The 26,916-nt window shown below is 43.9% G+C and overlaps 2 protein-coding genes and 1 pseudogene across 6 annotated transcripts in view; 2 read left to right on the top strand and 1 right to left on the bottom strand.

Moving 5' to 3' along the window:
* LOC123999076 (BTB/POZ domain-containing adapter for CUL3-mediated RhoA degradation protein 3) overlaps positions 1–2,828 on the top strand; it is a 9,863-nt gene extending 7,035 nt beyond the window's left edge. For both annotated transcript variants that reach the window (XM_046304441.1, XM_046304442.1), the window contains exons 6-7: positions 364–559; positions 703–2,828. In XM_046304441.1, the coding sequence (XP_046160397.1) occupies positions 364–559; positions 703–921 (415 nt within the window). In that variant the 3' untranslated portion in view covers positions 922–2,828. The remainder of the gene's footprint in view (positions 1–363; positions 560–702) is intronic.
* LOC123999828 lies at positions 2,827–16,783 on the bottom strand (annotated as a pseudogene).
* LOC123999075 (forkhead box protein N4-like) lies at positions 4,290–26,916 on the top strand. Of its 4 annotated transcripts, XM_046304435.1 has the most exons (9): positions 19,553–19,981; positions 20,295–20,362; positions 23,319–23,604; positions 23,703–23,816; positions 23,970–24,121; positions 24,272–24,368; positions 24,487–24,700; positions 25,359–25,706; positions 25,882–26,916. In XM_046304435.1, the coding sequence occupies exons 1-9, from the start codon at positions 19,946–19,948 to the stop codon at positions 26,106–26,108; spliced, it is 1,542 nt and encodes a 513-aa protein (XP_046160391.1). In that variant the 5' UTR covers positions 19,553–19,945; the 3' UTR covers positions 26,109–26,916. The 4 variants fall into 4 exon arrangements, with proteins under 4 accessions (XP_046160394.1, XP_046160391.1, XP_046160393.1 ...); XM_046304438.1 differs by lacking the exons at positions 19,553–19,981; positions 20,295–20,362 and adding an exon at positions 4,290–4,421; XM_046304437.1 differs by lacking the exon at positions 20,295–20,362 and having other exon boundaries at positions 19,558–19,981.

Here is a 26,916-nt window from a genome sequence, read left to right as displayed (position 1 = left end):
CTGGTCCTCCATTGAGGAACATGTAGCACCCACCTGGGTGATGCAACAGCTGCTGAAAAGAGCACGAAAAGCCACCACATCTTGGCAGTGGTTAAGAACAGTCCCTGAGCCTCTTCTGCCATCTCTAGACACAGCATGCGGTACTTGTTGTGATTCTTCCCGACAGATGACACAATTAAGCCGGGCCGCATTATATGAATCCAAACAGCTAATGTTAGCTAGCTAGCAAGATAAACTTTTCATCCCAATTCTGAAAATCAGAGTCTAGACCACGAGATGTAAGTGATCAACCCCCAGAGCAGTCGTGTATAGCGATTTAAACCGATTGACAACCATACATCTGGTGTCATTACCTTTCCACAGCAACTCCGATGACAACATGCTGAAAAACATAGAGCTGTTTGACAAGCTCTCTCTGCGGTTCAACGGACGTGTGCTCTTCATCAAGGACGTGATCGGGGATGAGATCTGCTGCTGGTCGTTCTATGGGCAGGGCCGTAAGATCGCTGAGGTGTGCTGTACCTCCATAGTCTACGCCACAGAGAAGAAGCAAACCAAGGTAATTGGTTTCCCACAGCAAGAACACAGAAAATGTATGATATGAATGTTGCTTGCTCTGGCAAAAGCATAGACTAGTCCCTTGTCAGTGAGAAACCTTGTATTTGTACCTAGTGTGGTCGAAGCAGTATAGTCTTTCCTCAGGTGGAGTTCCCAGAGGCTCGTATCTATGAGGAGACACTCAACATCCTGCTGTATGAGTCTCAGGACGGGCGTGGTCCAGACAACGCTCTACTGGAGGCTACAGGGGGCGCTGCAGGCCGATCCCATCACCTGGATGAGGACGAGGAGCGGGAACTCATCGAGAGGGTGCGACGCATTCACATCAAACGCCCTGATGACCGCACCCACCACCACCAGTAACTATACCAGCCAACCAACATTATCGCCACCACTAACTATACCAGCCAACCAACATTAGCGCCACCACTAACTATACCAGCCAACCAACATTATCGCCACCACTAACTATACCAGCCAACCAACATTATCGCCACCACTAACTATACCAGCCAACCAACATTATCACCACCAGTAAGCCAACTAACATTATAGCCACCAGTAACTATACCAGCCAACCAACATTATCACCACCAGTAAGCCAACCAACATTATCAGTATCTGCAGTGACTATTACCCATCACTGACAGAGAACAAGTACAATCACACAATACCCACAAGTAATCTCATATCCTTGACATTGACCACAACTGACCTCTGTGCTTCTGCATCACAGCCACTTATGAACTTTTGCCTCTCTAATCATGATTACAAACTGGGTGGTTCGAGCCCTGAATGCTGATTGGCGGACAGCCGTGGTATATCGGACCGTATACCATGGGTATGACAAAACATTTATTTTTACTCTAATTACGTTGGCAACCAGTTTGTAATAGCAATAAAGCACCTCAGGGGTTTGTGGTATATGGCCATATACCACACCCCCTCATGCCTTATTAAGTAGAGCATGGTTTGGGTGTTAGTTTGTGTGTTGTCCCAAATGGCTGTATCATTTTTTTCTAAACCCTTCATAAGAGCTGTTCTTTTTATCAGTGGTCAAAGAAGACTTATTTGACCCCTTGTATTTCCATATGTTTTGTATGTCTCATCTTTGTATGAATGTTGACATGTCCAGTAGGAGATCTGGTGCCTTAAATCTGTGGTCTTGTGCCTTAAGTCTGTGGGTGTAAGTGCAGCTTACAATCTGATTTACTTTATCATGTCACTACAACATTGCTTGGAAGTTCATGTATTGTCACAGAGTAGCTAGTTCAGGTCAATTGTATTTCAGTGATTATAGTAATACACTGTGTAACAATACCTTTTCCTACCACTTCAGTTTTTAGAGATGTTTTATGAGAGAGAAAAGAAACCTGTACGCTGCTCTTGCTAGTGTGACTGTTCTTTATTAAGCTTTATGTATTGTCCTCAAGGCCCTTTGTCAGAGCTTTTGTGAGTTTTTAATTTGCACCCTTATGTAGACATTGCTCCACCAACAACCGTTCAATGCATCGACTGGGGCTAAATATATTCATTAGCTTGAATTGTGGATTTGCAAACTGTATCTAGAGGCGAAAGAAATGTACCTATTTAGACGAGGTGCTGGCTAGCAGAGTAGGACATTGTCTGTCCAAACGTTGGATATTAGGTTATTAAATTATTGCATCTGAGCTCCTAGAGTGTGCGGCTTTCCTTTAATTTTTCAAATATGCCAACTGCATTTTATCATGTTTTAGAAATTTGGTTCTTCTATTTTCTATATGTTCTCATTTCATCCAGCAGAGGGTGTTGTGTACAAAGACACTGAAAGTGTGCTAAGTTGTTGAAGTTACCCCTAGATGCTGATCTTGGGTCAGTTTTGTATTTCCCCCACTAATGGATAAGGGTAGGGAAGCTGACCCTAGATATTTGCCTAGGGGAACTTTACCCCAGAGCAATATGTTACAACCCACCCCTGAATTGTAAGTGGTGTGATTACGGCCACCTTTTATACTGTAGTCATGGATTAAGTATTTTTTGGGGCATCCTGAAGAACCTTTTGAGATGCTGGATGTGTAATTAAATGGAGGCTATTGCTTCCTGTTACAATAATTATTTGAGGGCGACGTTACAAGACAACTTGTTTGGAAGACCGATGGCAAGAGATTAAACCAAGCACATCCAGACAGCAAATAATGTCACAATTTTTAACACTATTTTACCTGGGAAAGGATTGTCTTTTGCATTTTTTTTGTATTTAACATTTCTTACAATAAAGATTTTTATGAATACATTAGTTGGTTTTAATGTAAATATGGTACAGCATCTTTGTGAGAAAGTATACAAATGATGACACAGCCTATTGCTTCAAAATCCATTTTTGACTATTTTAACCATGTTGTTTATCTCTATAAAATATAGTGAAAATATCCCAAAAAAACAAACTACATTTTACAAATGAGCCCTAATACAGTAATCACAACTGAGCCCATGTAGGTGATGTGTATCTTAATAACAGGTGAAGTTTGGAACACCTGTAATTCCTTTGGGATTTTCTCCACATTATGAACCATTTGTTGAGATTTCAGTTAAGATGAAGGGATTGTGAAATGGTCTTGTAGTTTTGGTCATATGTCAAACCCTTCTAGAGAGGATGCAGGTTCTCATTTATGATATAAGTCCCAAGATGGCTCAAACCTTGTAGGATCAGATTATTTGCCCAGTCCATTACTTTAAGTGCAAGGGATCCAGTTCAATTTTTAATGTCGTAGCCTACTGTTTACCAATAGTTTACAAAATGTAGTTGTTCATTTAAGAATTGAATGGCCACACAGTCTTTCAGTTTCATACTCGCCTCCATCAGATGGCCATTATTTGCTCTGTAAATCATTGGTCTCCTGGTCACTCTCGAAGTCAACAATCCCCTCTCTGCCAGGCTTGGATGTCAAACTTAACACAGCAAACGACCACAACATTAAATAACATTGCGTACAATTTTGGCAACGATTAGCATTTTCTTTAGACTACATTAGTATTTAGTTGAACACTGGTCTTACCTGCCCTGGACTACTTTAATACAGTGCTTCTTGTTGGCCAGCAGACAACTTGGTCAAGGCCTCAAACAGGTAGTCACACTGCAGCACCAGGTCCCCCTGAGCAAATAGACAATGCAACAATAGAAATGCAAATGTTCTACTATTCCATTCTGAAAATAATATGTGCAAAAGCTGAGTAAAAAAAATATACATTTGTGCACATCAATGATAAGTGTTTTGCGCAGCCAACCTTTTGCTTGATATCCTCACATTGGACATGGAGGATCAGGAAGCTGTCACTCAGGTTGCTGACTGACACACCTGGCAGAACACACAGCCCAGATACTTAGAACAGTGGTTGAATGAACACAGTGCATTACACTGCGAGAACTAAACGTGATACATGCACACACACCTAGGCAGCTTTATTCCTCTCCTTGCTGTTTGATCTTGGCCTCCTCCACCAGGTAGGCTGCAGTTCCAGTATAGATCAGCTGTCTGAAGCGAGGCCTGAAGCCATTCCTGTTGTATTTCACCACAGGAACACTGTACTGTGGGAAGGTATGGAGTTGACTTTAATTTGACCTTAAAGGTTAAAAAAAAAGTTAAACTTTAACATAGCTTACTTAACTCTATTTGTTTACCTTGATGCGTTCTTGCCAAATCATCTGATAGGCTTTTATGTGGATGTCTTCCTCACCTGACCAGAAAAGGCAACTGGTCAAAAATGCTGGTCATTATCACCGTGGCTGTCTGTAAGAGGCGCACAATTGGGCACATAATTCATCAGCACAAGGTTTCCGCCTCACTTATCCTGGTGTCCACAAATGGTTTGCACACATTGTGAGGGTAAGTTCTCTTTTCTTCCTTTGAACAGGGAACTGGTCAATCCCTTGATTTGTAACTGGAAATGGGGTAAGCAAACAACTGAGATGTATGGTGTGATTTAGGTGAGCCCTATAGTCAAATAGGGTACAAATCTGCATTAAATGACTTGTAGGGTAGGCTTACCTGTGATTCCTTGCACGTACTTCCGTAAAATGTGCTGGGTGTAGAGTTTCCTCGACATCTGTGAGGCCTACAAGTACAAATGTATGTAATGGGTGTACAGTATACTCATTACAGAGGAGGCTGGTGGGAGAAACTATAGGAGGACGGGCTCATTGTAATGGCTGGAAAATAAATGGAACGGACGTGTTTTCCATGTGTTTGATATCATTCCATTTATTCCATTACAATGAGCCCATCCTCCTATAGCTCCTCACACCATCCTCCTCTGACTCATACCATGACAAACAGGTGTGTAAAATAAGTTTAGAGAAAGTATTAAAGCACAGTCAATTCCCTATTGAGACTCACTTCCTGCATAATGGGGGGAGGGTTAGCCAAGTGTTCTTGTCCAGAACTGTTTTGGGTAGATTCTCCTTGAGCTGTGTGAGGTAGGTTTGCCTGACTAATGCCAAATACTCTGTGTTGTCAACACAGGCTGGCTGATTTCTGGGCATGAAGTCCTTGATGAACCTACAAATTATGATCACAAAGTACAACTGATTTTGTGGAGTATTTGTGGTAGATGTTGACCCTTTTTGTCTTTTGAGATATCTTCTGATTTTTGTCTCTTAATGACCTTGACAGCCCAGGCTCTCTTCTCCCTCTCTCTCCTGGCCTTCATGCCTCTCCAGCATGTCTCAATCCTAGTAGCTAATGAGACAACAAGACAGCTGATTAAGTCATAGTCTTGTATATCATATTATACTATTTCCAAGAAAGTCAAAGTAGAGACCTGCTTGTCTCTGTCTCATGTAGTCTCCCTTCACTCTGTAGCCTTTGTACTTTGCCTGGATCCTTGTAGCTGTAACATGAAGTGACATGTGAAACCTGACTTCTTTCCAATTCAATGCCATTTAACAATCAAATTCCAGAATTGAGTGGTCTGTCATCTGTTGTTTGAAAAGCTAGAGCCAGTACCCACCCAGCTTATGCTTGCAGACCTCAAAGGCATCTTCGGTGGCGAACAGAGTTCTGGGGTGACGTGTGAAGATCTTGGTCCTTTTGTATCATAAATGAAAGACAAGCCAGTGAGAAACAGCCAGACTGTGTTACCAGGTGAACCCAAACCCATAATCCTGGAGACCACCTCACCTGCCCATCTTGTACTAATCAGGCTTGTAAGCCCAGGTGCTTGATCAGGCACTCCACCCCCTCTGCATCTGTATCTTTCCAGCAAGGCCAGGTGTCTGAACACAGGGGCTTGTACCTGAAGGAGACAACAGGAAACACCAGTGTTCAACAAACTAATGCAGCTATGTATCATAACAGTGTATGTTGGACAGAGAGCAACTGCACACTATCTACAGAACTGTGAAGTGCAGGTTGTGTTGACCTCTGCAGGAAGATCTCATATCTCCAGCAGGAAGCGAAGCCAGCCCGTCTGACCCTCAGGTGCTCCATCAGCCCCAGGTACTTCACCTGGTGTCTCACCAACACGTCAAAGCGCTCTGCAGGAGGCGAGAGAGGTCACAAGGCTACAGGCATCAGGTCATGCACTATGAATGAATGCACCAAGTAACACTTTGTAGGCCATGCATGGGTCAGGTTCTGTTTGGTGTAATGGCCTCTACTGAGTATGTATGTGTGTTGGGTTTAGGCTAGTAGACTGTGGTTGGTCGTTAAAGGTGATGAGGCCTCACCTGGCTCCTTGCCTTCGTTGGGCTTCATACAGCAGACGTACCAGGGCTTCTTAGACATGAGCATCTCCGTTAGGCTGCTCTTAAACTGAGTGGCCACTTGAGAAGACAGCCATGATGATAAATATAGAAACTCGTGGCGAGACCGGGTCAATTTGGTGGCTCGTGTTATCAGAAAGTCTCTTTACTGTTTCAGGTCTCTTCTTGCTGTCTGGCTCAGTGGTGGGAAAGCAGTGTTTGATGATGGCATTCTTAGACTGACGCATGACCTAGTGGAAAGGTGGAAACATCCCCCAGCTAACAAATGGATAAACATCAACGCATCGTTCAACACTACAACATTTTAACAACAATTAAGCTCAACTAAGACTCTGGCACACTTAGGCAGTGTAAAATATGCAGGATGAACGATAAAGAACTGTCTTTTCAAAACCAAGAGGCAGTAGAGCAAACACTCCCATAGTCCTCCCCCTTAACAGTCATGTCAGTCTATCCCAAAGCAATGCTTAACAATCAGCTCTTCTATAATTCACAGGTGGGCTTAACAATGAATAATATAGCAGTCGGCAGGAAGCAGATTCCTGACCGCAGCAGTGTCAGTGAGAGCCCTGGACACACCTATTAAATGTTCCTGTACAGGAGAGGATTATTTTTGTCCAGGAATCCTGGAAAAACGGGTATAGTGGAGAGTAAAAAACAGGCTGTTAACAGTGAGAGAAAAAGTGATGAGAAGTAGTGGAGACTCCTGGGAGGCTTATTGAAATAATATCAGAGAGACAAGAAACAGGGTTCATAAATGCTACTGGAATGTGGGGGAGCATGAAGTGTGTGTGAGAGGAAGGGCTGTAATGTTGGGGAACTCATCTCTCACCGACCACACTATGTGACTTCCCCCGCGTAATGTAAGAGGCGGGAAGTCTCCTCGATCCAGAGTCTTCCGGGTCGTCCAGTCAGCCAGTCTGTGTCTGCAGGATGTGGACAGAGAGAGAAGAGGATGTTCTAGTCCAGTGTTGGAGGCAAACCGTGACTCCTCCATCCTCAGCTGTCAGTTGTTGAACTCGGCATTGGAAAATGGGTCTTGTTAGGAATGTGTTACAACGCTCTATGTGAGACGGGGGGATGGCGCATGTGACAAAATGGGGGTGATCGCCCATCTCCAGTTTCTCCAGGAAAGTGTTTTTTTTGTTGTTGTTTTTTTTCAGGCAAGTCAGTTAAGAGCAAATTCTTACTTTCAATGATGGCCTAGAAACAGTGGGTTAACTGCCTTGTTTAGGGGCAGAATGACAGATTTTTACCTTGTCAGTTCGGGATTCGATCTTGCAACTTTTTGATTACTAGTCCAACGCTTTAACCACTAGGCTACCTGCTGCCCCATGTCTGTGGCCTCCCCAGGACGTAGACACTCTTAATCCTAGTAGAGAGGAGACTGAACGTGTAGAGCTCAACCAATCCAAATCTATTGTCTGCCTGACTACATTTCTATCTGACCATCAGTCGGTCTATCTACTCACTAGCACTGCAATTATGCCTTTACATTTCTCCTCCACCAGGTCACAGATTATCTTATTGTTGAAGTATAGCACTGGCGTCCACTGAAAAACAACAATTCAAAACATGCTTTATATCTGAAGCTGTGTAGCCTAGGCCAATCTGAGATTTTAGTAAAAGAGGAGTATCTTCTTCAATCCCCTCCATCTCGTACTCCTGCTCTGACTTCAGGGTCAACTGGATGAAGAGCTGCTGCAGTTTCTCGCTACAGTAGTTGATGCAGAACTGCTCAAAGCTGAAATAGAGTCAAGTCATTAGGCTCATAATCTCTGACACACTTTAAAAGTTACTGTCCAAAACTGACCCACTGTGTCCACTCACCTGTTCACATTAAACACCTCGAATCCATAAATGCTCAGCAGACCAATCATCATCTTCCTGGAGCAATCCTACATGGATGCACAATACCAGTCAGTCTCCTATGTCTACTTACTGTATATCCTATACCTGTTAACAGCGTATAAATTGGTTAGATTTAGTATTAGGGAAATTATCACTCATTGGTGGAGCACTGAAGAGGGACACTCGCCTTGTTTTCTAAAGATTCATTGAGCTTGTTGACCAGCCAGGTGAACGTGCGGCCATAGATGGCTTTGGCTAGAGCGTCCTTGGCATATACTGCATGGTCAATGGTGAAGGGACTGAGCACCTGGCCAGAACAGCAGACAAACCACAGAGATTGGCTTTACTGTGGTGGTAAAGTTTTATGAATAACTCTGCAAAACAGTAGTATCTTCCTCACCTCCTCTAACCTTGCCTAAATCTTCCTGTGGGTCAATCCAACCTGTATCTCCTGTGCAGGAATGCCTAGCAACTACACAACAGAAAAACAACCAATCACACATCACCAAATACTCTCATTGCGAAGGGGATCCCTTCATCTGAAAAGTTGTCATAATGTCTGAAAACAGAGTACTCTAGCAGTTTTCTGTGGTATAAGTACTGCTAAATTGAGTGACTGTCCATTAGTGTGTAGTTTGCTGTCAGAATATGTCTCACCTTGGACAGCCAATGTATCTCTGGACTGTTGTTGAGAGTGGCGTATCCCAGAGAGTCAGCAACAAACTTAACATTTCCCAGGTGAAGTACACTAGCAATGATTGCAAACAGGCTCTACATCATGGGCCAGAGAAGACACAGGTTGGTCATAAGTGATAATTCATGATAAATTAAATGATCTGATAGAGAGATTAGGACTCACCTCTATATTGCTCTCACTGAACTCTATGACACTGAGGTCTTTCCGTACCGTCTTCCAGTCACTCTTGTCATTGATTGAGCTGACTTTGGCACATTCCCCCTGGATGAGACAGGAGATAACTGTCTTGATGATGATGGCCCACTCCATGGAAACGTTGATTGTTTGTCTCTTTTATACATATTCATACTGTTCAATTGTAAAGGTCCTCACCTGTACCAGGTAGCTGTAGCGTTGATAAGTCACCTGTACCAGGTAGCTGTAGCATTGATAAGTTACCTCTCCCACCTGTACCAGGTAGCTGTAGCACTGACAATTCCTCTCCAGACCCAGCCAGCATAGCAGGTCCTCCTCTCCTCCCTCCACTAGCTGGTAGAAGATGTGGAAGTTTCTCTCTCCATGGTTCTGATGCACCACCCAGGACTTCTCCAGTAGATAACTGAGGATGTGGCCTCCAACAGCTTCCCCCTAGGGGGAGTACAGCCCATTAAAGATCGAACAGTCATTTTGTTATGTTCCTCTGATGTTTTACTATGGGAATTCTGTACTCAACTTCATGGCACTTACCACGTGATCAAACTGAATGTCTATGTACTTCCCAAAGTGGCTTTGAGTTGTCATTCTTCTTCCAAAAGCCTGAGAGAGGTACACACTATATTATCAGTCATTGTATTCGTAAATGGCAGTGCACAAACAAAATGTTAATTTCTCATGTCATCACATATGCTTTACTATGGTATTCACCTTAAGCACAGGGTTGGAGAGCAGCAGTCGGTCTCGGACGTTGTCCAGCAGTTTGGTACTGGGGCAGCTCACAGCGTAGAACTGCAGGATCTTCTTGCAGGCCTCCGTCTTTCCTGCTCCACTCTCCCCTGAGATCAAGACGAAGTGGTTGTTTGTCTCTGTTAACATGGTGCGGTAGACATTGTCTGCCAGGGCGTAGCTGAAAGGGAGGGCAGTGAAGTAGAGGTTCAATTACACTGCTGATGAATATACTGTAGATACATAGGCAGCACTGTGCTATACAGTGCTGCCTATGTATCTACAGTATATTCATCAGCAGTGTAATTGAACCCTGGCGCGTTCTGTTCTTGAGTTAGGGTGGCTTTTCGGCCGAGAGGAAGGCAATGGGATATCTCCGGAGTGTGTGTAGGCGATAGACTCACGGAAATTAGGTTATGGTGAAAGTGTTTCCTCAAGTTGTCCAGGAAGGCACTCTCACTGGTGTAGGCATTCAGCATAACAAAATCCTGGATGTCCATGCGATCCCGGGCCGTAAGGGAGCCCTCCACGTCCCAAAGGATCCGGTTGCAGTGCTCCTCTAGGCTCTGACCAATCAGAGACGGGGTCCAGGACAGTTGCGTTGATATCTTATATGCAAACTCCCCCAAAGCACAACATAACAATACTGTCACTAATCCCATCAGGACATGACAGTTGTAAACTAATAACGACAACCAGATGACAAATCATTTATCTGCTGTATTCTTTTCAGACAAAAAAAATACACTGTTTTTTATATTAGTGACATGTTTTCACAGCAATAACTCAAGGAACCTTTCACTGCCAGAAGACTCATGTCCTGTCCCTCTGTGTTCTGTTTTCCTTGGAGTTATCTGCATCTGTCAGGTCTGACTCCGTGCCACTCAGTGCTCATTGACACACAGATACAGGCAATCTTGCCTTAAACCAGTTAATTTCCTCTCAACATGTCCTCCTCTCTTGGCCTCGCAAAGACATCTGATCCCGCAAGTTTACATTAAACGCTACGCTTGCGGGATCAGGCGGCTTCGCGTAGCTACTCATCACTGGCGTGCGTGGGGGCCTTGACCACATCCCCTGCACATGACAGATAGGAGTTCAGTTCAGGCATTCCTATCTAATCTGCTTCCATGTTCCTCAAGGAGCGATCCATCTCTTGTCACTGTTTACAGAGGATACACACGTCCCCCTCCCCACACAAATATAGTGCAAACTCCACCCATTTACCCCAAAAGCAGGGTCAAAACACAGACCAACTCTAAAGCTGTTGCACTGAAATCAACTCTTAGAAATGCTAATAATGTTATCCCTATGACAGCATTAATAATGTGTAATTTACAATACTTTTGTGCTTCCATAATTTATATTCTGAACAGAAGCCACACTTTACTGTTATGAAAATCCAATTGTTGCTGAAGTTTCGTACCCCAAACAAATGAGCCCTTGGACCACAATATGCAGATCTGTTCTCCCTAATAACAGTGCTATTCCTATTTTCTTTTAACAAAGGTGTTCAAAGTAATGCATTTCAAAGTCCCTACCGTGAGTGGAAATCGTTGGTCTCAGACTGCTGTGAGCTCCAATCCCCTTTTATACTGAACATCTGGGTTTATTTAAGAGAAAGGACCATATAGAAGGAAACATTGACATATTGCCCCCTCCATTTCCACCAATAGGAAGCCATCAATACACAAACAAATGAGCGAGAAAGGAAGCAGAAATGGTCTGTGTGTGTATAGGTGTGGAGTCATGTATTTATTAATGACTAAGTCTTACTAATGACATAAAGGTGAGAAACTGATACATGTAACGTTACAGTAAAGACAATGATTACACTGTTCTATGGCTACTCTCCCTCTCCAAATACCTTTACACCAAATGACCGCCTTCTTGTCCTGCTCAGCAAAGCACTGTATGGCAATCTCCCTCTGGACTTATTTTTTAGGGGAAACAGGGCTATTTTCAGCCCCTCTTACAGGAAAGCAACACTACCAGTCCCAGTTACCAGGTGGAAGATGGCCCAAGGGCACCAACACACAAGGCAATTCATCAATTTAGTTATTTACATTGTGCCTTCCTGATGCCATTTCCCTAGGGAAAGAATAAAGGACATGCTTCCCGCTGGGCAGACATGGGTTGAATCAACATTGTTGCAACGTCATTTGTCAACCTATTGTGATGTGGAATCTACCTGGAAAAAAATTATCAACCAGTTTTTATCTCATTTCAACCAGCATTGTAAACATTGAAATTAGGGTAAAAATACACTGACTTAATCTGACTAACAGGTTACTATATCAATCTAATTTCAACAATCATTTTATTTTATTTATATAATCTTTATTTAACTAGGCAATCATCAGAACTATGTAGAAGGCCAGCATCGTGGAGTCGCCTCTTCACTGTTGACATTGAGTCTGGTGTTTTGCGGGTACGATTAAATGAAGCTGCCAGTTAAGGACTTGTAAGGCGTCTGTTTCTCAAACTAGACACTCTAATGTACTTGTCCTCAACTTGATAAAAATATGTACTCTCTCAGAGCTAAACTCAGCAAAAAAAAGAAACGTCCTCTCACTGTCAACTGCGTTTATTTTCAGCAAACTTAAACGTGTAAATATTTGTATGAACATAACAATATTCAACAACTGAGATATGAACTGAACAAGTTACACAGACATGTGACTATCAGAAATGGAATAATGTGTCCCTGAACAAAATCAAAAGTAACAGTCAGTATCTGGTGTGGCCACCAGCTGTATTAAGTACTGCAGTGCATCTCCTCATGGACTACACAAGATTTGCCCGTTCTTGCTGTGAGACGTTACCCCACTCTTCTACCAAGGCACCTGCAACTTCCTGGACATTTCTGGGGGGAATGGGCCTAGCACTCACCCTCCGATCCAACAGGTCCCAGACGTGCTCAATGAGATTGAGATCTGGGATCTTCGCTGACCATGGCAGAACACTGACATTCCTGCCTTGCAGGAAATCACACACAGAACGAGCAGTTTGGCTGGTGGCATTCATGCTGGAGGGTCATGTCAGGATGAGCCTGCAGGAAGGGTACCACATGAGGGAGGAGGATGTCTTCCCTGTAACGCACAGCGTTGAGATTGCATGCAATGACAACAAGCTCAGTCTGATGATGCTGTGACACACTGCCTCAGACCAAGATAGACCCTCTACCTCCAAATCTATCCCACTCCAGAGTACAGGCCTCGGTGTAACGCTCATTCCTTCGTTGATAAACACAAATCCAACCATCACCCCTGTTGAGATAAAACAGCAACTCGTCAGCGAAGAGCACTTTTTGCCAGTCCTGTCTGGTCCAGCGACGGTGGGTTTGTGTCCATAGGCAAAGTTGTTGCCGGTGATGTCTGGTGAGGACCTGTCTTACAACAGGCCTACAAGCCCTCAGTCCAGCCTCTCTCAGCCTATTGTGGACAGTCTGAGCACTGATGGAGGGATTGTGCGTTCCTGATGTAACTCGGGCTGTTGTTGCCATCCTGTACTTGTCCCGCAGGAGTAATGTTCGGATGTACCGATCCTGTGCAGGTGTTGTTACACGTGGTCTGCCACTGCGAGGACGATCGGCTGTCCGCCCTGTCTCCCTGTAGCGCTGTCTTAGGCGTCTCACAGTACAGACATTGCAATTTATTGCTCTGGCCACATCTGCAGTCCTCATGCCTCCTTGCAGCGTGCATAAGGCACGTTCACGCAGATGAGCAGGGACCCTGGGCATCTTTCTTTTGGTGTTTTTCAGAGTCAGTAGAAAGGCCTCTTTAGTGTCCTAAGTTTTCATAACTGTGACCTTAAGACAGTAACAGCTTACAAACGGTAGGGAATTAACAACCGTTCCACCGGTGCATGTTCATTAATTGTTTATGGTTCATTGAACAAGCATGGGAAACAGTGTTTACACCCTTTGCAGATCTGTGAAGTTATTTGGATTTTTACAAATTATCTTTGAAAGACAGGGTCCTGAACGTTTCTTTTTTTGCTGAGTTTATATGTGTATCTTCTAAGCTACAGTGAATAGTTTACTATAGGAGCTGTGTGGTAAATGTAGGGGCATGATTTGAAAGCTCATGGTCCCAAGGCTCACACCCAGACCTCCACCATGCTACCAGAAGACATGGAATTCTAAAGCTGCTTAAAACACGAGCCCTCCAGGATGTATTTCTGAGAACACAGGGGGGCAGAGAAGTGCAAAAAAAATGTTTTCAATCCACCACTCTAAGAAAAAAAAACCTTCCCCTTCCAACCCCCATTCTCCCACCCTCTACCTGGCACAGCAACCCGTCACATCTTACATGGTTGCCAGCTCTGCAACACTGAAAACCTCTTTTATTCAATTCTATCGTACTTTTCCCCCTGAACTGCAAGAAAGGCTCTTTCAATGTTCTGTAATGTGGAGAAAACATCCATTAAAAGATGCCCCTCCAATCCATCTTGTATGTGAAAAGCATTTTTGGTCATGTGAATAAGAAGATGGAAACCTTTTTAAAGAGCAGTCTACAATCCAGTTCACACATTCAGCCAGTATGTCTATTCAGTAATTATTCATTAGAAAACATTCAACGTCACAGTCAATTTCACACTCAGCAGTCAAAACACAAAAGAGTTTTGGCCTACTTACTGCAAGCAGGGTAATGCTGAGGGGAACGACAGAGCAAGAGAAAGCACAACAGGGGGTGTGGGTGACGGTTGGGTGATGTGGGGGGGGTGTAATCTTCTAGTATGTGAACCCCAAAAGCAAGTATTTATATGTCAAGGAACAGACTATAAAGGAGAAGTAATGGTCTCAGACTTGCTGAGCTATGACACCTATAGTTATCATGAGGAACAAAACAATAGAACATATTTTTTAGTCTTCTGATTTCATTACTACTGAATTGTTATTCCGATCCTCAAGGAATGTGGGTAACTGGGTTAGGGATGTGGAAGAGGCGGGGGGGTTGATTTCTCCCACCTTTTGAGCTACTATTTATTTGGCACTCTCCTCCCCTCCAGAATCCCTCCCTCCGATCTCCTCCCAGCCCAGCATCATGTTAAACCAATGAGACAGGTGAACAACATCACTGAAGGCGCCCCATTTGAGATGTCAGAATCAATCTGACAAAACAGAAGGAGGCGATGGGGATCAAACCTCCCTTTCTCCCTTCCTTAGCATAAACGAGGGAACTGGACCCTTCTTAGCCACATTGAAAGTGAAAATGTCTTGAAATTCCATTCTCTCGCTCTGTGCGCGAGTACTCGCATACATGCTTGTGTGAGATAAAGTTTCTTTGCACTTGTGTTTGACACACTCTTAATTGCTGAAAATGGGAGGACCATTAAATTATACACATTAATGGAACCTAATGGTAATGGCAAACAGGAGAGAGTGACATCTTTTCAAAAAGTCTGAAACAGGTGATAACTCACACAAAGAATGGAGAGAAAGATGTAGAGAGACAGGGATGTGGAGAGGGAGGGAGGGAGAGAGAGAGGGATGTGGAGAGAGAAATAGAGAGAGGGATGTGGAGAAGTGTATATATATAGAGAGATTTGGAGTGAGAGGGTGGAGAGAGAGGGGGGGGTGTGGAGAGACAGAGGGATAGAGAGAGATATGTGGAGAGTAATAGGTGTGGGCAGAGAGGGATGACACTAGCAAAGGTGGAAAATGAACAACAACACACCTACATTTAATGGCAGGCTAAAGCGGAACAGGAAAGCCTATCTGACCGAGTGGCCATCACCCTGGAGGCCAGCCCATTGTCCCAGGCTCTCCACTTTGAGACAGGATCCTGTTACTCTGTCACAAAGTGGCCGTTAGGATCCTGAAAGAGAGCACTCCTCATGGGCCACAGACTGACACCACACATCACATCACCCATGTCAACACACACGTTTAGGGGGCTCCAGGTGTCCGGAGAAACCTGAGAGTCACAGTTCTGTATCTCATCCTACAATGGTTCCTTTTTATAGCTTCAATTGTAGAGATCAAATACAGCATACTATAATGTGGTAGAAAACAGTACCATAAACAGTATGTATTTTACCATTGTATTACACATTTTTCCAAAGTCTGGCAAAGGTTGAAACTTCACAAGTGGTGAGCAAGGCACTTAGCGCTAATTGCTCCTGTAAGTCGCTCTGGGGGTCTGCTAAATGACAAAAATAATAATAATAACATTGGGGAACAGTCATTTTTTTCTATCAAACAGAGGGAAAGCACACAGACACACTAAAAACACACTGCAGTATTACCTCACTCATCTACAAAGCCATGTGAGTCATTGTTGAATCTGTCTTGTAATGGATCAAACAACTTAGAACTATTGTCCCCGATTTCGCATTAAAGAGGGACTCTCGTCCTGGGACTGTTCTAGCAACCGAGCAACACTCTCATTCTCGAGCTACTTTTAGCCTCTGGCGACTCAGATGCAGGCATGTCCCTTTGACCGTAACACCTCACTGTCACACTGCTTTCCTCTGTCCCTCTGACTTCCATGCTCTCTGACAGAACTGGCCAGGTTCTGGGGACTAGGGGAGTGGTTCGTGGGGAGTTTCTCCATTGGGACTAGTACTTCCTGCTGGAGTGTTGCTCCGGTCCTGTCCATGCTGAGACCATACATGCTGAGACCACACTGAGACCACGCTGAGACCACGCTGAGACCACGCTGAGACCACGCTGAGACCACACTGAGACCACGCTGAGACCACGCTGAGACCACACTGAGACCACGCTGAGACCACGCTGAGACCACACTAAGACCATGCTGAGACCACACTGAGACCATGCTGAGACCACGCTGAGACCACACTGAGACCACACTGAGACCACGCTGAGACCACGCTGAGACCACGCTGAGACCACACTAAGACCACACTGAGACTACGCTGAGACCACGCTGAGACAACGCTGAGACAACGCTGAGACCACACTGAGACCATACTGAGACCATGCTGAGACCACACTAAGACCATGCTGAGACCACACTGAGACCACGCTGAGACCACGCTGAGACCATGCTGAGACCATACTGAGCTAGATGGCTCTGGATGCTCTAAGATAGTTAGTTCATCATTCATGAAGCCTAGGCAGGAAGGTCTTATTCAGTGCTTCACATGAGTGTCCATTGACACACAATGTGTGTGTGTGTGTGTGTGTGTGTGTGTGTGTGTGTGTGTGCGTGCGTGCGTGCGTGCGTGCGTGCGTGCGTGCGTGCGTGCGTGCGTGCGTGCGTGCGTGCGTGCGTGCGTGCGTGCGTGCGTGCGTGCGTGCGTGCGTGCGTGCAAAACACAAGGATTCAGAAACTATCTGCTCCATGCCCCAGTGCAGGTATTGTGTTTACTGATCTTTGAATAGGCAGATACATTTCTGACTAATTATAAACCACTCATAAATACCAAGGTGAAGCTACAGTAACAGGCCTGTTGGGATGAAACTATTGTCCTCTCAGTGCATCTTAAAACTGCTGTCAATATCAGCCTGTGCTTTTCCGTCATCTTAAAAATTATATATCAGGTTTGTTCTCATTTTTATTCAAACAGATCATACGTGATTTAACTAACCATAAATAAGTTATTGATCGACATTGTTATCCAGAATTATTATTTAAGATTAAGAAAAAACAAAGTATAGATGATCACCTTCCCTGTCTTGTGGATTAGTACGAAGTAATGTGTTAGGTTGTGACAGGCTTGACAGAAGCGTAACATTACCCTCTCATTCCGACTGTTTAAAATGTAAAGTTGAGCATCCTGTAAACATTAACAAAGGCATCTTGCATTACAGCCACACTAATGAAACAGAGAGGAGACATTCAAAACAAAGGACATACATTTTAGACACTACTAAAAATCAGAACAGAAGGGATAACTTGACTCCCACTATATCAACTTAAGTTATATACTTCCCAAACAATGTTACATAGAGGCTTACATTCCCAGAGACTACTGTAACATTTAAGGTAATTTATGGGAAACACTGAACCATTTTGAGCAGTTCATGTTCTGTTTGGTTGCAGCCCCCTACCAAATACCCACCCATATATTCACAATCACACCACACGTCCTGTGATCCCTACCCCTCCAGCCTGTGGTTAGACTTGTCTAGCCTTAACAAGCTTTGTGCTACCTACCCACAGCTCTCTGATTTAACATGAGTCCCTGTAAAATCCAATTACACCAGAGTTAGGGGGTTGATTTTCCCATTACAGATTTCATGCTGAGTTTGAGGGCTACGATTTGATAACCCCACACATCAGCCCTCTTTCCCCTCTCTCACACAAACTCTCATTTTCTCCTCTTCCTGACACTTTATGTCTCTGTAATAAGGGGGAACAAGCTGTATACCCTAGTCATCAAAGTCCACTCCAGTCAAGAGGTAAGGTCATCATCCTCAACCAACCTCTGTCCTACCTTACTCTCATTCTATCATTCATTGAAATGGGATATCAGATCCCGTACACAGCAATGGTTTTTCATTGTTCTACCTTATCATCAATAGGGGGCAGCAGTAGCCTTGAAGTTGGAGAAGCTGGCTTTTAACCGAAGGGTTGCCTGTTCAAATCCCAGGGCAATGTGCCCACGAACAAGGCACTTAACCACACAATACACACACCTTTTCCTGCAGCAGGGCACCAATGTACCAAAGACCCCCGCACACCATAAACACACAGGTAGATACACATACACACACACAAAACCAAAATCAGAAAATCATGGGTTAACATACTGACCAATTACAGCACAACTCTGCCTCCTGAAAGGGCATGGGACTAGGCATCACAGGATAGCCAAATTAATATTCACCTGCTCAATTAGTCCCATACAACTCAGCATGCTTTATTTATTGGAGCAAATAGATAGCTGAGGAGAGAGCTGGACTCGAATAGTCAAGACTCGCCAGGTTACTGTAGTAGCCTTCTGAATCTCAGCCATGTTCAGTGAGCAAGAAACTTTCTGCTAGGATACCATGGCCAAATGCATACAGCTGATGGCAATACAATAACATGATTCTAAAACGCAATCATTTAGGTTAAATGCAATTTCACGGAGCTATAGTATTGAAATGCAGCTCGGTTTATTTATCTGAAAAAAGTTATTTTTGTGTATAAAATGTGGCTGTTTGATATAGAAATGTCAATAAAAAGTATGAATGCACTGATAGAGCATTTCATTGGAGGAGTGCAACAGCCCTTGCAAACTGGCTGTCATGGTGTCCTAATTTTCTTCTTCTGTTTTTTCGCCTGTAATGTTCTGCAGAGAGAACTAGACAGAATGCCTAGCAGACAGACAAATCCCCAATGTGATAAAATATTATTGCAATATACATATAATCATACTCTGGGTAGTAAAAAGGCATACACTGTCATTCTAACACTTCTCTGTCTGGAACTATTGAAAGTAAGCTTAAGGTTATCATATAGGCTACATCACAATATACAGTTGCCTAATCATGTTCTGCTGTCAGGTGGAGGGGAGGGGCAAGTTGCACAACTGTGTTGGAGTGTGTTATTCATTTATGGGAAATGCTTGTTCTGATGTACTTGTAAGAGTTGTTTGGAAGGGGGAGAATGCGCATTCCATTAATTTACAATGCACAAAGTATTCAAATACGGTGATTTGAGAGGAGGGCCTAGGCCAGGGTTCCCCAACTGAATTTGGCTAGCGGGTGGTTTTATTTGGCCCCCAAAATTTTCTCGGCAGAAAAAAAACATACTAGGAAATCAGCTCAAATTGAAATCTGTTCCCACGTATTCCCAATCCCATCCATAATAGAGAGACAGGTGATCATAAACAAACGTAAGCAATGTTTGAAAATATTATGTTTTAGTCCAACCTGATATCTGTTTGGGCTTCTTGCGGTCAATTTGCAGTCTACAAACTGTTTAACGCCCTTCCCTTAAAATGACCATCATTCCCACATGTCTATGTTGTTGTCTGCTTTCACTGGTGTTTATTTCACTGCTATCATTGAGCCTGAGAACTAACGTTACTCCCTCTCCTCTCCGCGCCTCCTCGACCACCTTCCCGCTGCAGCTCATCAAATCGCGCGGGCGAGCGCGCCGGATCAAAATTGGAACCAGACAGTGGTGCTGATGAACAGCTCCTTGCCAGAGTGGACACACTGGACAGGCAGTCGGTGACAGAAGAGAGAGTTTTAAAACGGGTTGGAAGGTTAATGAATGGACTCAAACTCAGCGTTGATTCGTTCAGAACAGGTTAGCAAGGGGTTGTTTACATAGTTGTTTTTACATTTCATATAACGTGTCTGATATCTAGCTAGCTAAATTAGCTGTCAAAGTAAATACATGTCTCATACTAGCATTATGAGCTATATTGAAACTAGCTACTGTAGCTAGCTAGTTAGACAGTCAGGTATGGGTCTGGTAACTAACGTTAGTTGAAGCAGCTACGTAGCTACTTGTGTAAATGTAAAGCTAGCATTGTCACTGTGGTTAGCTACCTAGCTGTTGGCTGGCAGTGTGCCAGGTCTGTCAACTATGGTTAGCTAACTGACTATTTATTTTGTAGGAGATGATACCATCGCGCCAGATGATACCACCGCGCCAGCATGACAGCGATTTTCAGAAATTCAGAAAGTAACGTTAACGTTAATCATTCATCACACCTCATCACAGGATGTCATGTAACGCTATGATAATGAAACTGCACCAGGTTGTCACGGGTCTGAATTAACTCTGAAAAGCTTGGCAGGCAAACCTTCAAGTTATGGTTTGCAAGGGGTCTCCCTCTCTTTCTCTCATATATATATATATATATATATATATATATATATAGTTATATCTTGACCTTTAACACTCTCTCTCACTCTGCCATTCTCTCTCTCTCTCTCTCTCTCTCTCTCTCTCTCTCTCTCTCTCTCTCTCTCTCTCTCTCTCTCTCTCTCTCTCTGTGTGTGTATGTCTGAAAATATGCACACACAAAAAACATTACAATTAATCATTTTAGGTCTGAATAGATATGTCAGAGCCCATCAGCTCTGTTTTCTGTCCCACTGTTGCGGGAGGGGGTCTATCCCTTGGTGTCTGGTGCTGGGGACTTGGGAGGGGTGGCCTCAAAATAGATAACAAGGGGACACTGCTTGTAGAAACCCTTGGGGGAGGACTTGCTTGACTGCCTGTCTAATTTGTACTGGTAAGCAAAGGTGGTGGACACATCGTTCACACGTCGAACACTTCTCCCAACAGCGGAGAGAGTAAAGAGAGTAAAGAACAACTTTTCTCCTCGTCAATCAGAGCTTAGCTACCTCAGCGACATAATTGCTCAGTGAACTGGACCTGCTTGTCTATAGCCTTCTCATTGTGTTTATTTGGAGTTCCCCTAGCGACATTGTTGACAGTGAAGAAGGGATTTTTACTTCAGAAGGAATCATTATTTTGTGCTAATCTGAATTGAGGGGTATTCTTTGTGGCACTGTTACATGGATGTTTCCCTCAAAAAGGTTTGTGTTTTTTCTGATTTTATGTGAAGTTACCTTTGAAGCAACCAAGTTTGGAGATTTCTTTCAGACAAATTGTAATTGAATAAACTACAGTAATATTTTTCATGCTGGATACTCTGTTCCCACAGTAATGTAACTTTATTGCGATGTTCTCACCTATAGGCTAATGTCTTATGTTTCTTAACTAGTTTCTTATCTTATAGCCTATGAGTCATTGATGAAAACCAGAACAGCTCTTCAGTCTACTTACAATGGAGTTAATTCAAGACATTGGCTAAAACCTGACTGTAAAATGAACCACAATCAAACTTGTAATTGTATTACTACTACAGTTTATAGACATTATAGAACTTATAGTTAACCATTCCCTTTCTGGTTTGTGGGCATGACATTGACCACACAGGGTCTCCAAGCAACACTTTGTTTTTATCATCTGACGAAACATAAGAATGGGCTAGTTCATTTTTGCACTGCCAAGTTCACCAGGTGGGTGGAGATCTCATTTAAGGACCAATGGAATGGTCTAAAATGTGTAAACTCCACCCACCCGGGGCACCAAGCCATGCAAAATGAATTCACCCAATCTGCCTACTGATAACAATGTGTGGGTGGAGCTGAAATGCTATGTTTGTAACTGTGAGAAAGAAGATTCCCAGTAAAATACTAACTATTGTCAACTAAGCTAACCAAATGTAAGGTCAGACTGAAATATGCTTTAGAAAGTCAGGAGCATGCATGTTATTTTAATGTCTGTTTAGAAGAGTCAACAGCATTAAGCCTGCTTTCCAGGCTCTCCTGCACTAGAGCGGTTGGCTGTAGTGCAGAGGGTCTGGTGTTGATAGAGAGGCAGATGGTTCTCGTTTAACTCCCTTGTCAATTAGCTGTCACTCAATCAGATTAATGTAGGCTCTGGTCATCTTGGGGGTGGAGTGTAGGGAACAGCCTTCTGGAAACAATAGAGCCAGGTGCCACAGGGCTGGGGACTGTCATTTGAATAACTAATCATTATTCAATGGCCAGACCAACTGTTGCAGACAATGTGCACAGTGTACCCGACCCTACTCCACACTTTGAATATTGTGGGGGTGCCCCTGTGTATTTGTGATTCAGCCCAGTCCACCTGGTCATGCTGCTGCTCCAGTTTCAACTGTTCTGCCTGCGGCTATGGAACCCTGACCTGTTCACCAGCCCTGCTGTTTTTGCCTCTCTCTCTCTACCGCACCTGCTGTCTCTAACTCTGAATGATCGGCTATGAAAAGTCAACTGATATTTACTCCTGAGGTGCTAACCTGTTGCACCGTCTACAACCACTGTGATTATTATTATTTGACCCTGCTGGTCATCTATGATCGTTTGAACATCTTGGCCATGTTCTGTTATAATCTCCACCTGGCACAGCCAGAAGAGGACTTGCCACCCCTCAGAGCCTGGTTCCTCTCTAGGTTTCTTCTTAGGATCCTGCCTTTCTAGGGAGTTTTTCCTAGCCACTGTGCTTCAACATCTGCATTGCTTGCTGTTTGGGGTTTTAGACTGGGTTTCTGTATAGCTTTTTGTGACATAGGCTGATGTAAAAAGCGCTTTATAAATACATTTAGTTTATTAAATGGAGCCGTGGGCACCGGATGTAACGTTGCATTATTTTTTTTGAGTATCTGGAACTGGAAAGTAAGAGACATTGCCAGATGGCAATGTTGCTGGCCGTGAGCTAGCAAGGTTTGACAGAAATAGCTAGCAATGGTAACATTAACTAGCTCAAATGTTGGTGCTCTCCCCTCAATCTTAGATAGCTAATTAAAGTTATACTGTATCTAAAGTCAATCTGGCGACGTAGCAAAGATGACAAAAGCTTGTCCTACTAAAAAATCTTGACTCCTTTTCTAACGCCATCGTGCTTCCAAGACATGGTAATGCACTTTAGACAGTCTTCATCAGCACCTATAGTCACTGCATTGAGTAGAATGCTCAGCTGGGCATCAGTCCTAAAATGAACATTCAAAACAATTTTGTGATGAAACATGGAATCCACGAATGAAGTTTCAGTAACTCAGGTCCCTTACAGTAGATGTTGAGCAGCTCCTTTGTCTGTCACTCAGGCTGCTGACCACTGAGCTGTCCCAGCAGAGTGAGGAGCTGCCAGGGGACCTGCAGTCTCTATCCTGGCTCACCACCGTGGACGTACACAGGCTGCAGCAGATGGCCACAGGCAGACTGGCCTTCAACAACACAGAACCCCAGAGCAGCCCACTGGAGCTTCACCCAGGTTCAGACCAGCACAGAAACATGAATACAGCACTAGGACATGACACCATTGTCCCTCCCCATAGCAACATGCAGAACAGTTATATTGGAATGAACTACATCAACAATCAAAATGGAAATGTAAGTACTCCAAAACCTTTTGTTTTTTGTATTTGTGTTTGTCTTTGTTATTTTTAATCATCCATGTTCTTCCCTTCATATGAGTCTTTACCTTTCAGATGACAGGAGGGTACCCAGGAAGTGGTATGCCTGCCTCAGAATACCAGTCCTCCCCAGTCCACTACTACCACTCCCCCCAGCAGGCCTATAGCCCAGCTCAGGCTGTCCAACAGGTAACATCCACAGAAATGTTAAGAAATGTTTCTGAACTCTAATGAACATAAGAGTTTATGACAGAGTGATGCATATATTATTTCTCTGTATCTCTATAACTCGTAATTAATGCAAGGAGGGCCTAATAAGTTTATTGGTTTCATTTTTCCCAGCATTCCCCCAGCAGCCTGTATAACAGCCCTTCCTACCATAGCCAAAACCTGTATGAGCAGCAAGCAGCAGGCATGAGCATCACCAACCCCCACAGCAACCAGGATCTCCTACAAGAACCTAATTCCTTCCCCAAACCGATCTACTCCTACAGGTAGGACACACTAACACATTAACTTGGTCAGTTTACATGACATTTAATCGGTACAGTTTTAACACAGTTCGTAAAGGACCTATCAAAAAAGAAGACACAATTAGAACTGAGCAAAAATTTTAATGGATGATATTTGACTGTTTTTGCCAGCTGCCTGATTGCTATGGCTCTGAAGAACAGCCGGACAGGCAGCCTCCCTGTCAGTGAGATCTATGGCTTCATGAAGGAGCACTTCCCTTACTTCAAGGTGAGGAGCAGGGAGATGCCTCTTTACACACATGAGATTATCTGGGCTCATGGAAGTTTGGGAACATCGGCAACAATGTTTTTATCAGTATGTGTTTAACTAATGGTCTACCTTACAGACGGCGCCTGACGGCTGGAAGAACTCTGTGAGACACAACCTGTCTCTGAACAAGTGCTTTCAAAAGGAAGAGAACAAGCAGGGAGGCTCCTCCTCCACTCGTAAGGGCTGTCTGTGGGCCCTCAACCCAGCCAAGATCAACAAGATGGAGGAAGAGATGCAGAAGTGGAAACGCAAGGACCTAACTGCCATCCGCCGCAGCATGGCCAACCCAGGTGAGGATGTTAGAGCAGACGAGAAAAGACTAGCCATATTGTGGCAATTAGCCATTCTAATGAAAAAACAGCACATAATGCTTATGTACACTGAGTGTACAAAACATTAATGACACCTTCCTAATATTGAGTTGCACACCCTTTTTCCCTAAGAGCAGCCTCAATTCGACGGGGCATGGACTCTACATGGTGTCAAAAGAAACCCACAGGGATGCTGGCCCATGTTGACTCCAGTGCTTCCCACAGTTCTGTCAAGTTGGCTGGATGTCCTTTGGGTGGTGGACCATTCTTGATACACACGGGAAACTGCTGAGCGTGTAAAACCCAGCTGCGTTGCACTTTTTGACACACGCCTGTGCACCTGGCACCTACTAGCATTCCCCATTCAAAGGCTCTAAAATCTTTTGTTTAGCCCATTTACCCTCTGAATGTCACACATACACTAGATTTGTCTCAATGCTTAAAAATCCTTCTTTAACCTGTCTCATCGCCTTCATCTACACTGATTGAAGTGGATTTAACAAGTGACATCAATAAGGGATCATATCTTTCACCGGGATTCAGCTGGTCAGTCTGTCATGTAAAGATCAGGTGTTCCTAATGTTTTTGTACACTCAGTGTAAGCTCATTGTTTACTGCTAATGTTCATGTCTCTCAGATGAGCTGGACAGGCTGATCACAGACCGACCGGGCGGCTGTCGGAGGAACCCTTGTGACCCCAGGATGACGTGTCTCCCTTCTAGCCCCTGTGGTTCCCCTCTGTCTGGGCTTCTGCAGACATCCCTCCCCTTCCATCTCCAGGCTCAGAATCCCACCCTGCTAGGAGATGCCAGCTCCCCTGTTCCCGCCCGGACCCCTCCCCTCCACTCGGTCCCAGACTACTCCCACACTCCCTTCATCCAGCAGCAGCCCTACAGACAAGCCAACAGCCACAGTCTGTACAGCCTCCACCCTGACGTCACAGCAGATGTGGACGCTCTGGACCCTAGTATCATGGAGTTTGCCGGTGGGTCATTATGAATATCGGAGGGATGTTACTGTATGTTTAAAATGAATAATGGCATATTTGTTGAACACCTTTATCAAAACAGATAGTCTTGAACATAACTGTTTTAATCCAAGGATGATTTGGTTAATGATCTGTTTTAACGGGTTATAATGTGTTTGTTTCTGTCTCTCAGGGAGCCTATGGGAGGGGGTGAGAGAAGAGGGCTTCAGCCTGGAGAGTATGTTTAACCACTCTCCTCTGTGCCTGTCTGACTCTGAGCTGCCTGGCCCCACCACTGGACAGCCCCTGGTGGACCTACAGGTTTCAGGGCTGTACACCACCCTGGACCCGGCACCTGCTGTCCCCTTCCAGTACATCACCACCACAGAGGCCGGGGGCCAAGCCGCCACCCTGCTCTGACTGACTGTGAAACACTGATATACAGTGTATTAAACACTGATATACACCAAGACAGACCACTACTGTTGAACCTGCATGTCCCCACACCTACTGTATGAGAATCCTGAACATTCTCCCACCTGACAGGATGTCTTTACTCTCATGTCAATCAGAGATTTTTTTTTTTTACTGATTCCTGTTTCTCCACCAAAGCACTTAAGAAGCACCCAAATCAGCTAACATAGGCGTGTTTGATTGGGCCTGTCAGATTTTTAGAGTGATGAGGATACAGTGTTTTTGTGTGTGTAATGGTTTAGAGGTAAAATGCAATGCCACTTTATTTTTACAAGAGCTGGAGTCAATGTTGTGACGGTTGTCTTCTGTGAAGATATGTAAAAGATTGTCGGGGAAACTCATCTGTCATCTATTTCTTGTGGAGGAAAAGTCTTTACTAGCTTGTGCAAACAATCCTTTTTTTGTTACCAGATTTGACTGTGGTATTTTAGCTTGATAGTTTATTTGTAGTACTAAAGTCCTGCTAGGCAGGCATTATCTCAGAGTTTTCTGTTTTGTTCATTTCTATTTATTTACTTTGCTCTGTGTGAACTGTCTAACATGACTCTTAAAGCCATAATATAGGGGACTTTAACATGTTAATGTATTTTAGAAATACTAAACATTTTTACCTTAAGATTATTTATGTAAAGGTATTACAGACATGTTAAAAGCCTTAGCAGATTCACCTGTTTTAAACTGACAATAGACTCCTGTGCCTACAAGGTGTTTCTCTAACTGTAAACATTTTCAGAATAAATATTTTCAGATGCCA

The sequence above is a fragment of the Oncorhynchus gorbuscha genome, linkage group LG16 (assembly GCF_021184085.1).
Source record: "Oncorhynchus gorbuscha isolate QuinsamMale2020 ecotype Even-year linkage group LG16, OgorEven_v1.0, whole genome shotgun sequence".
Classification (NCBI taxonomy): Eukaryota; Metazoa; Chordata; class Actinopteri; order Salmoniformes; family Salmonidae; genus Oncorhynchus; species Oncorhynchus gorbuscha.
The sequence above is the reverse complement of the archived record's forward strand: the minus strand, read 5'-3'. Positions and strand labels throughout refer to the sequence as shown.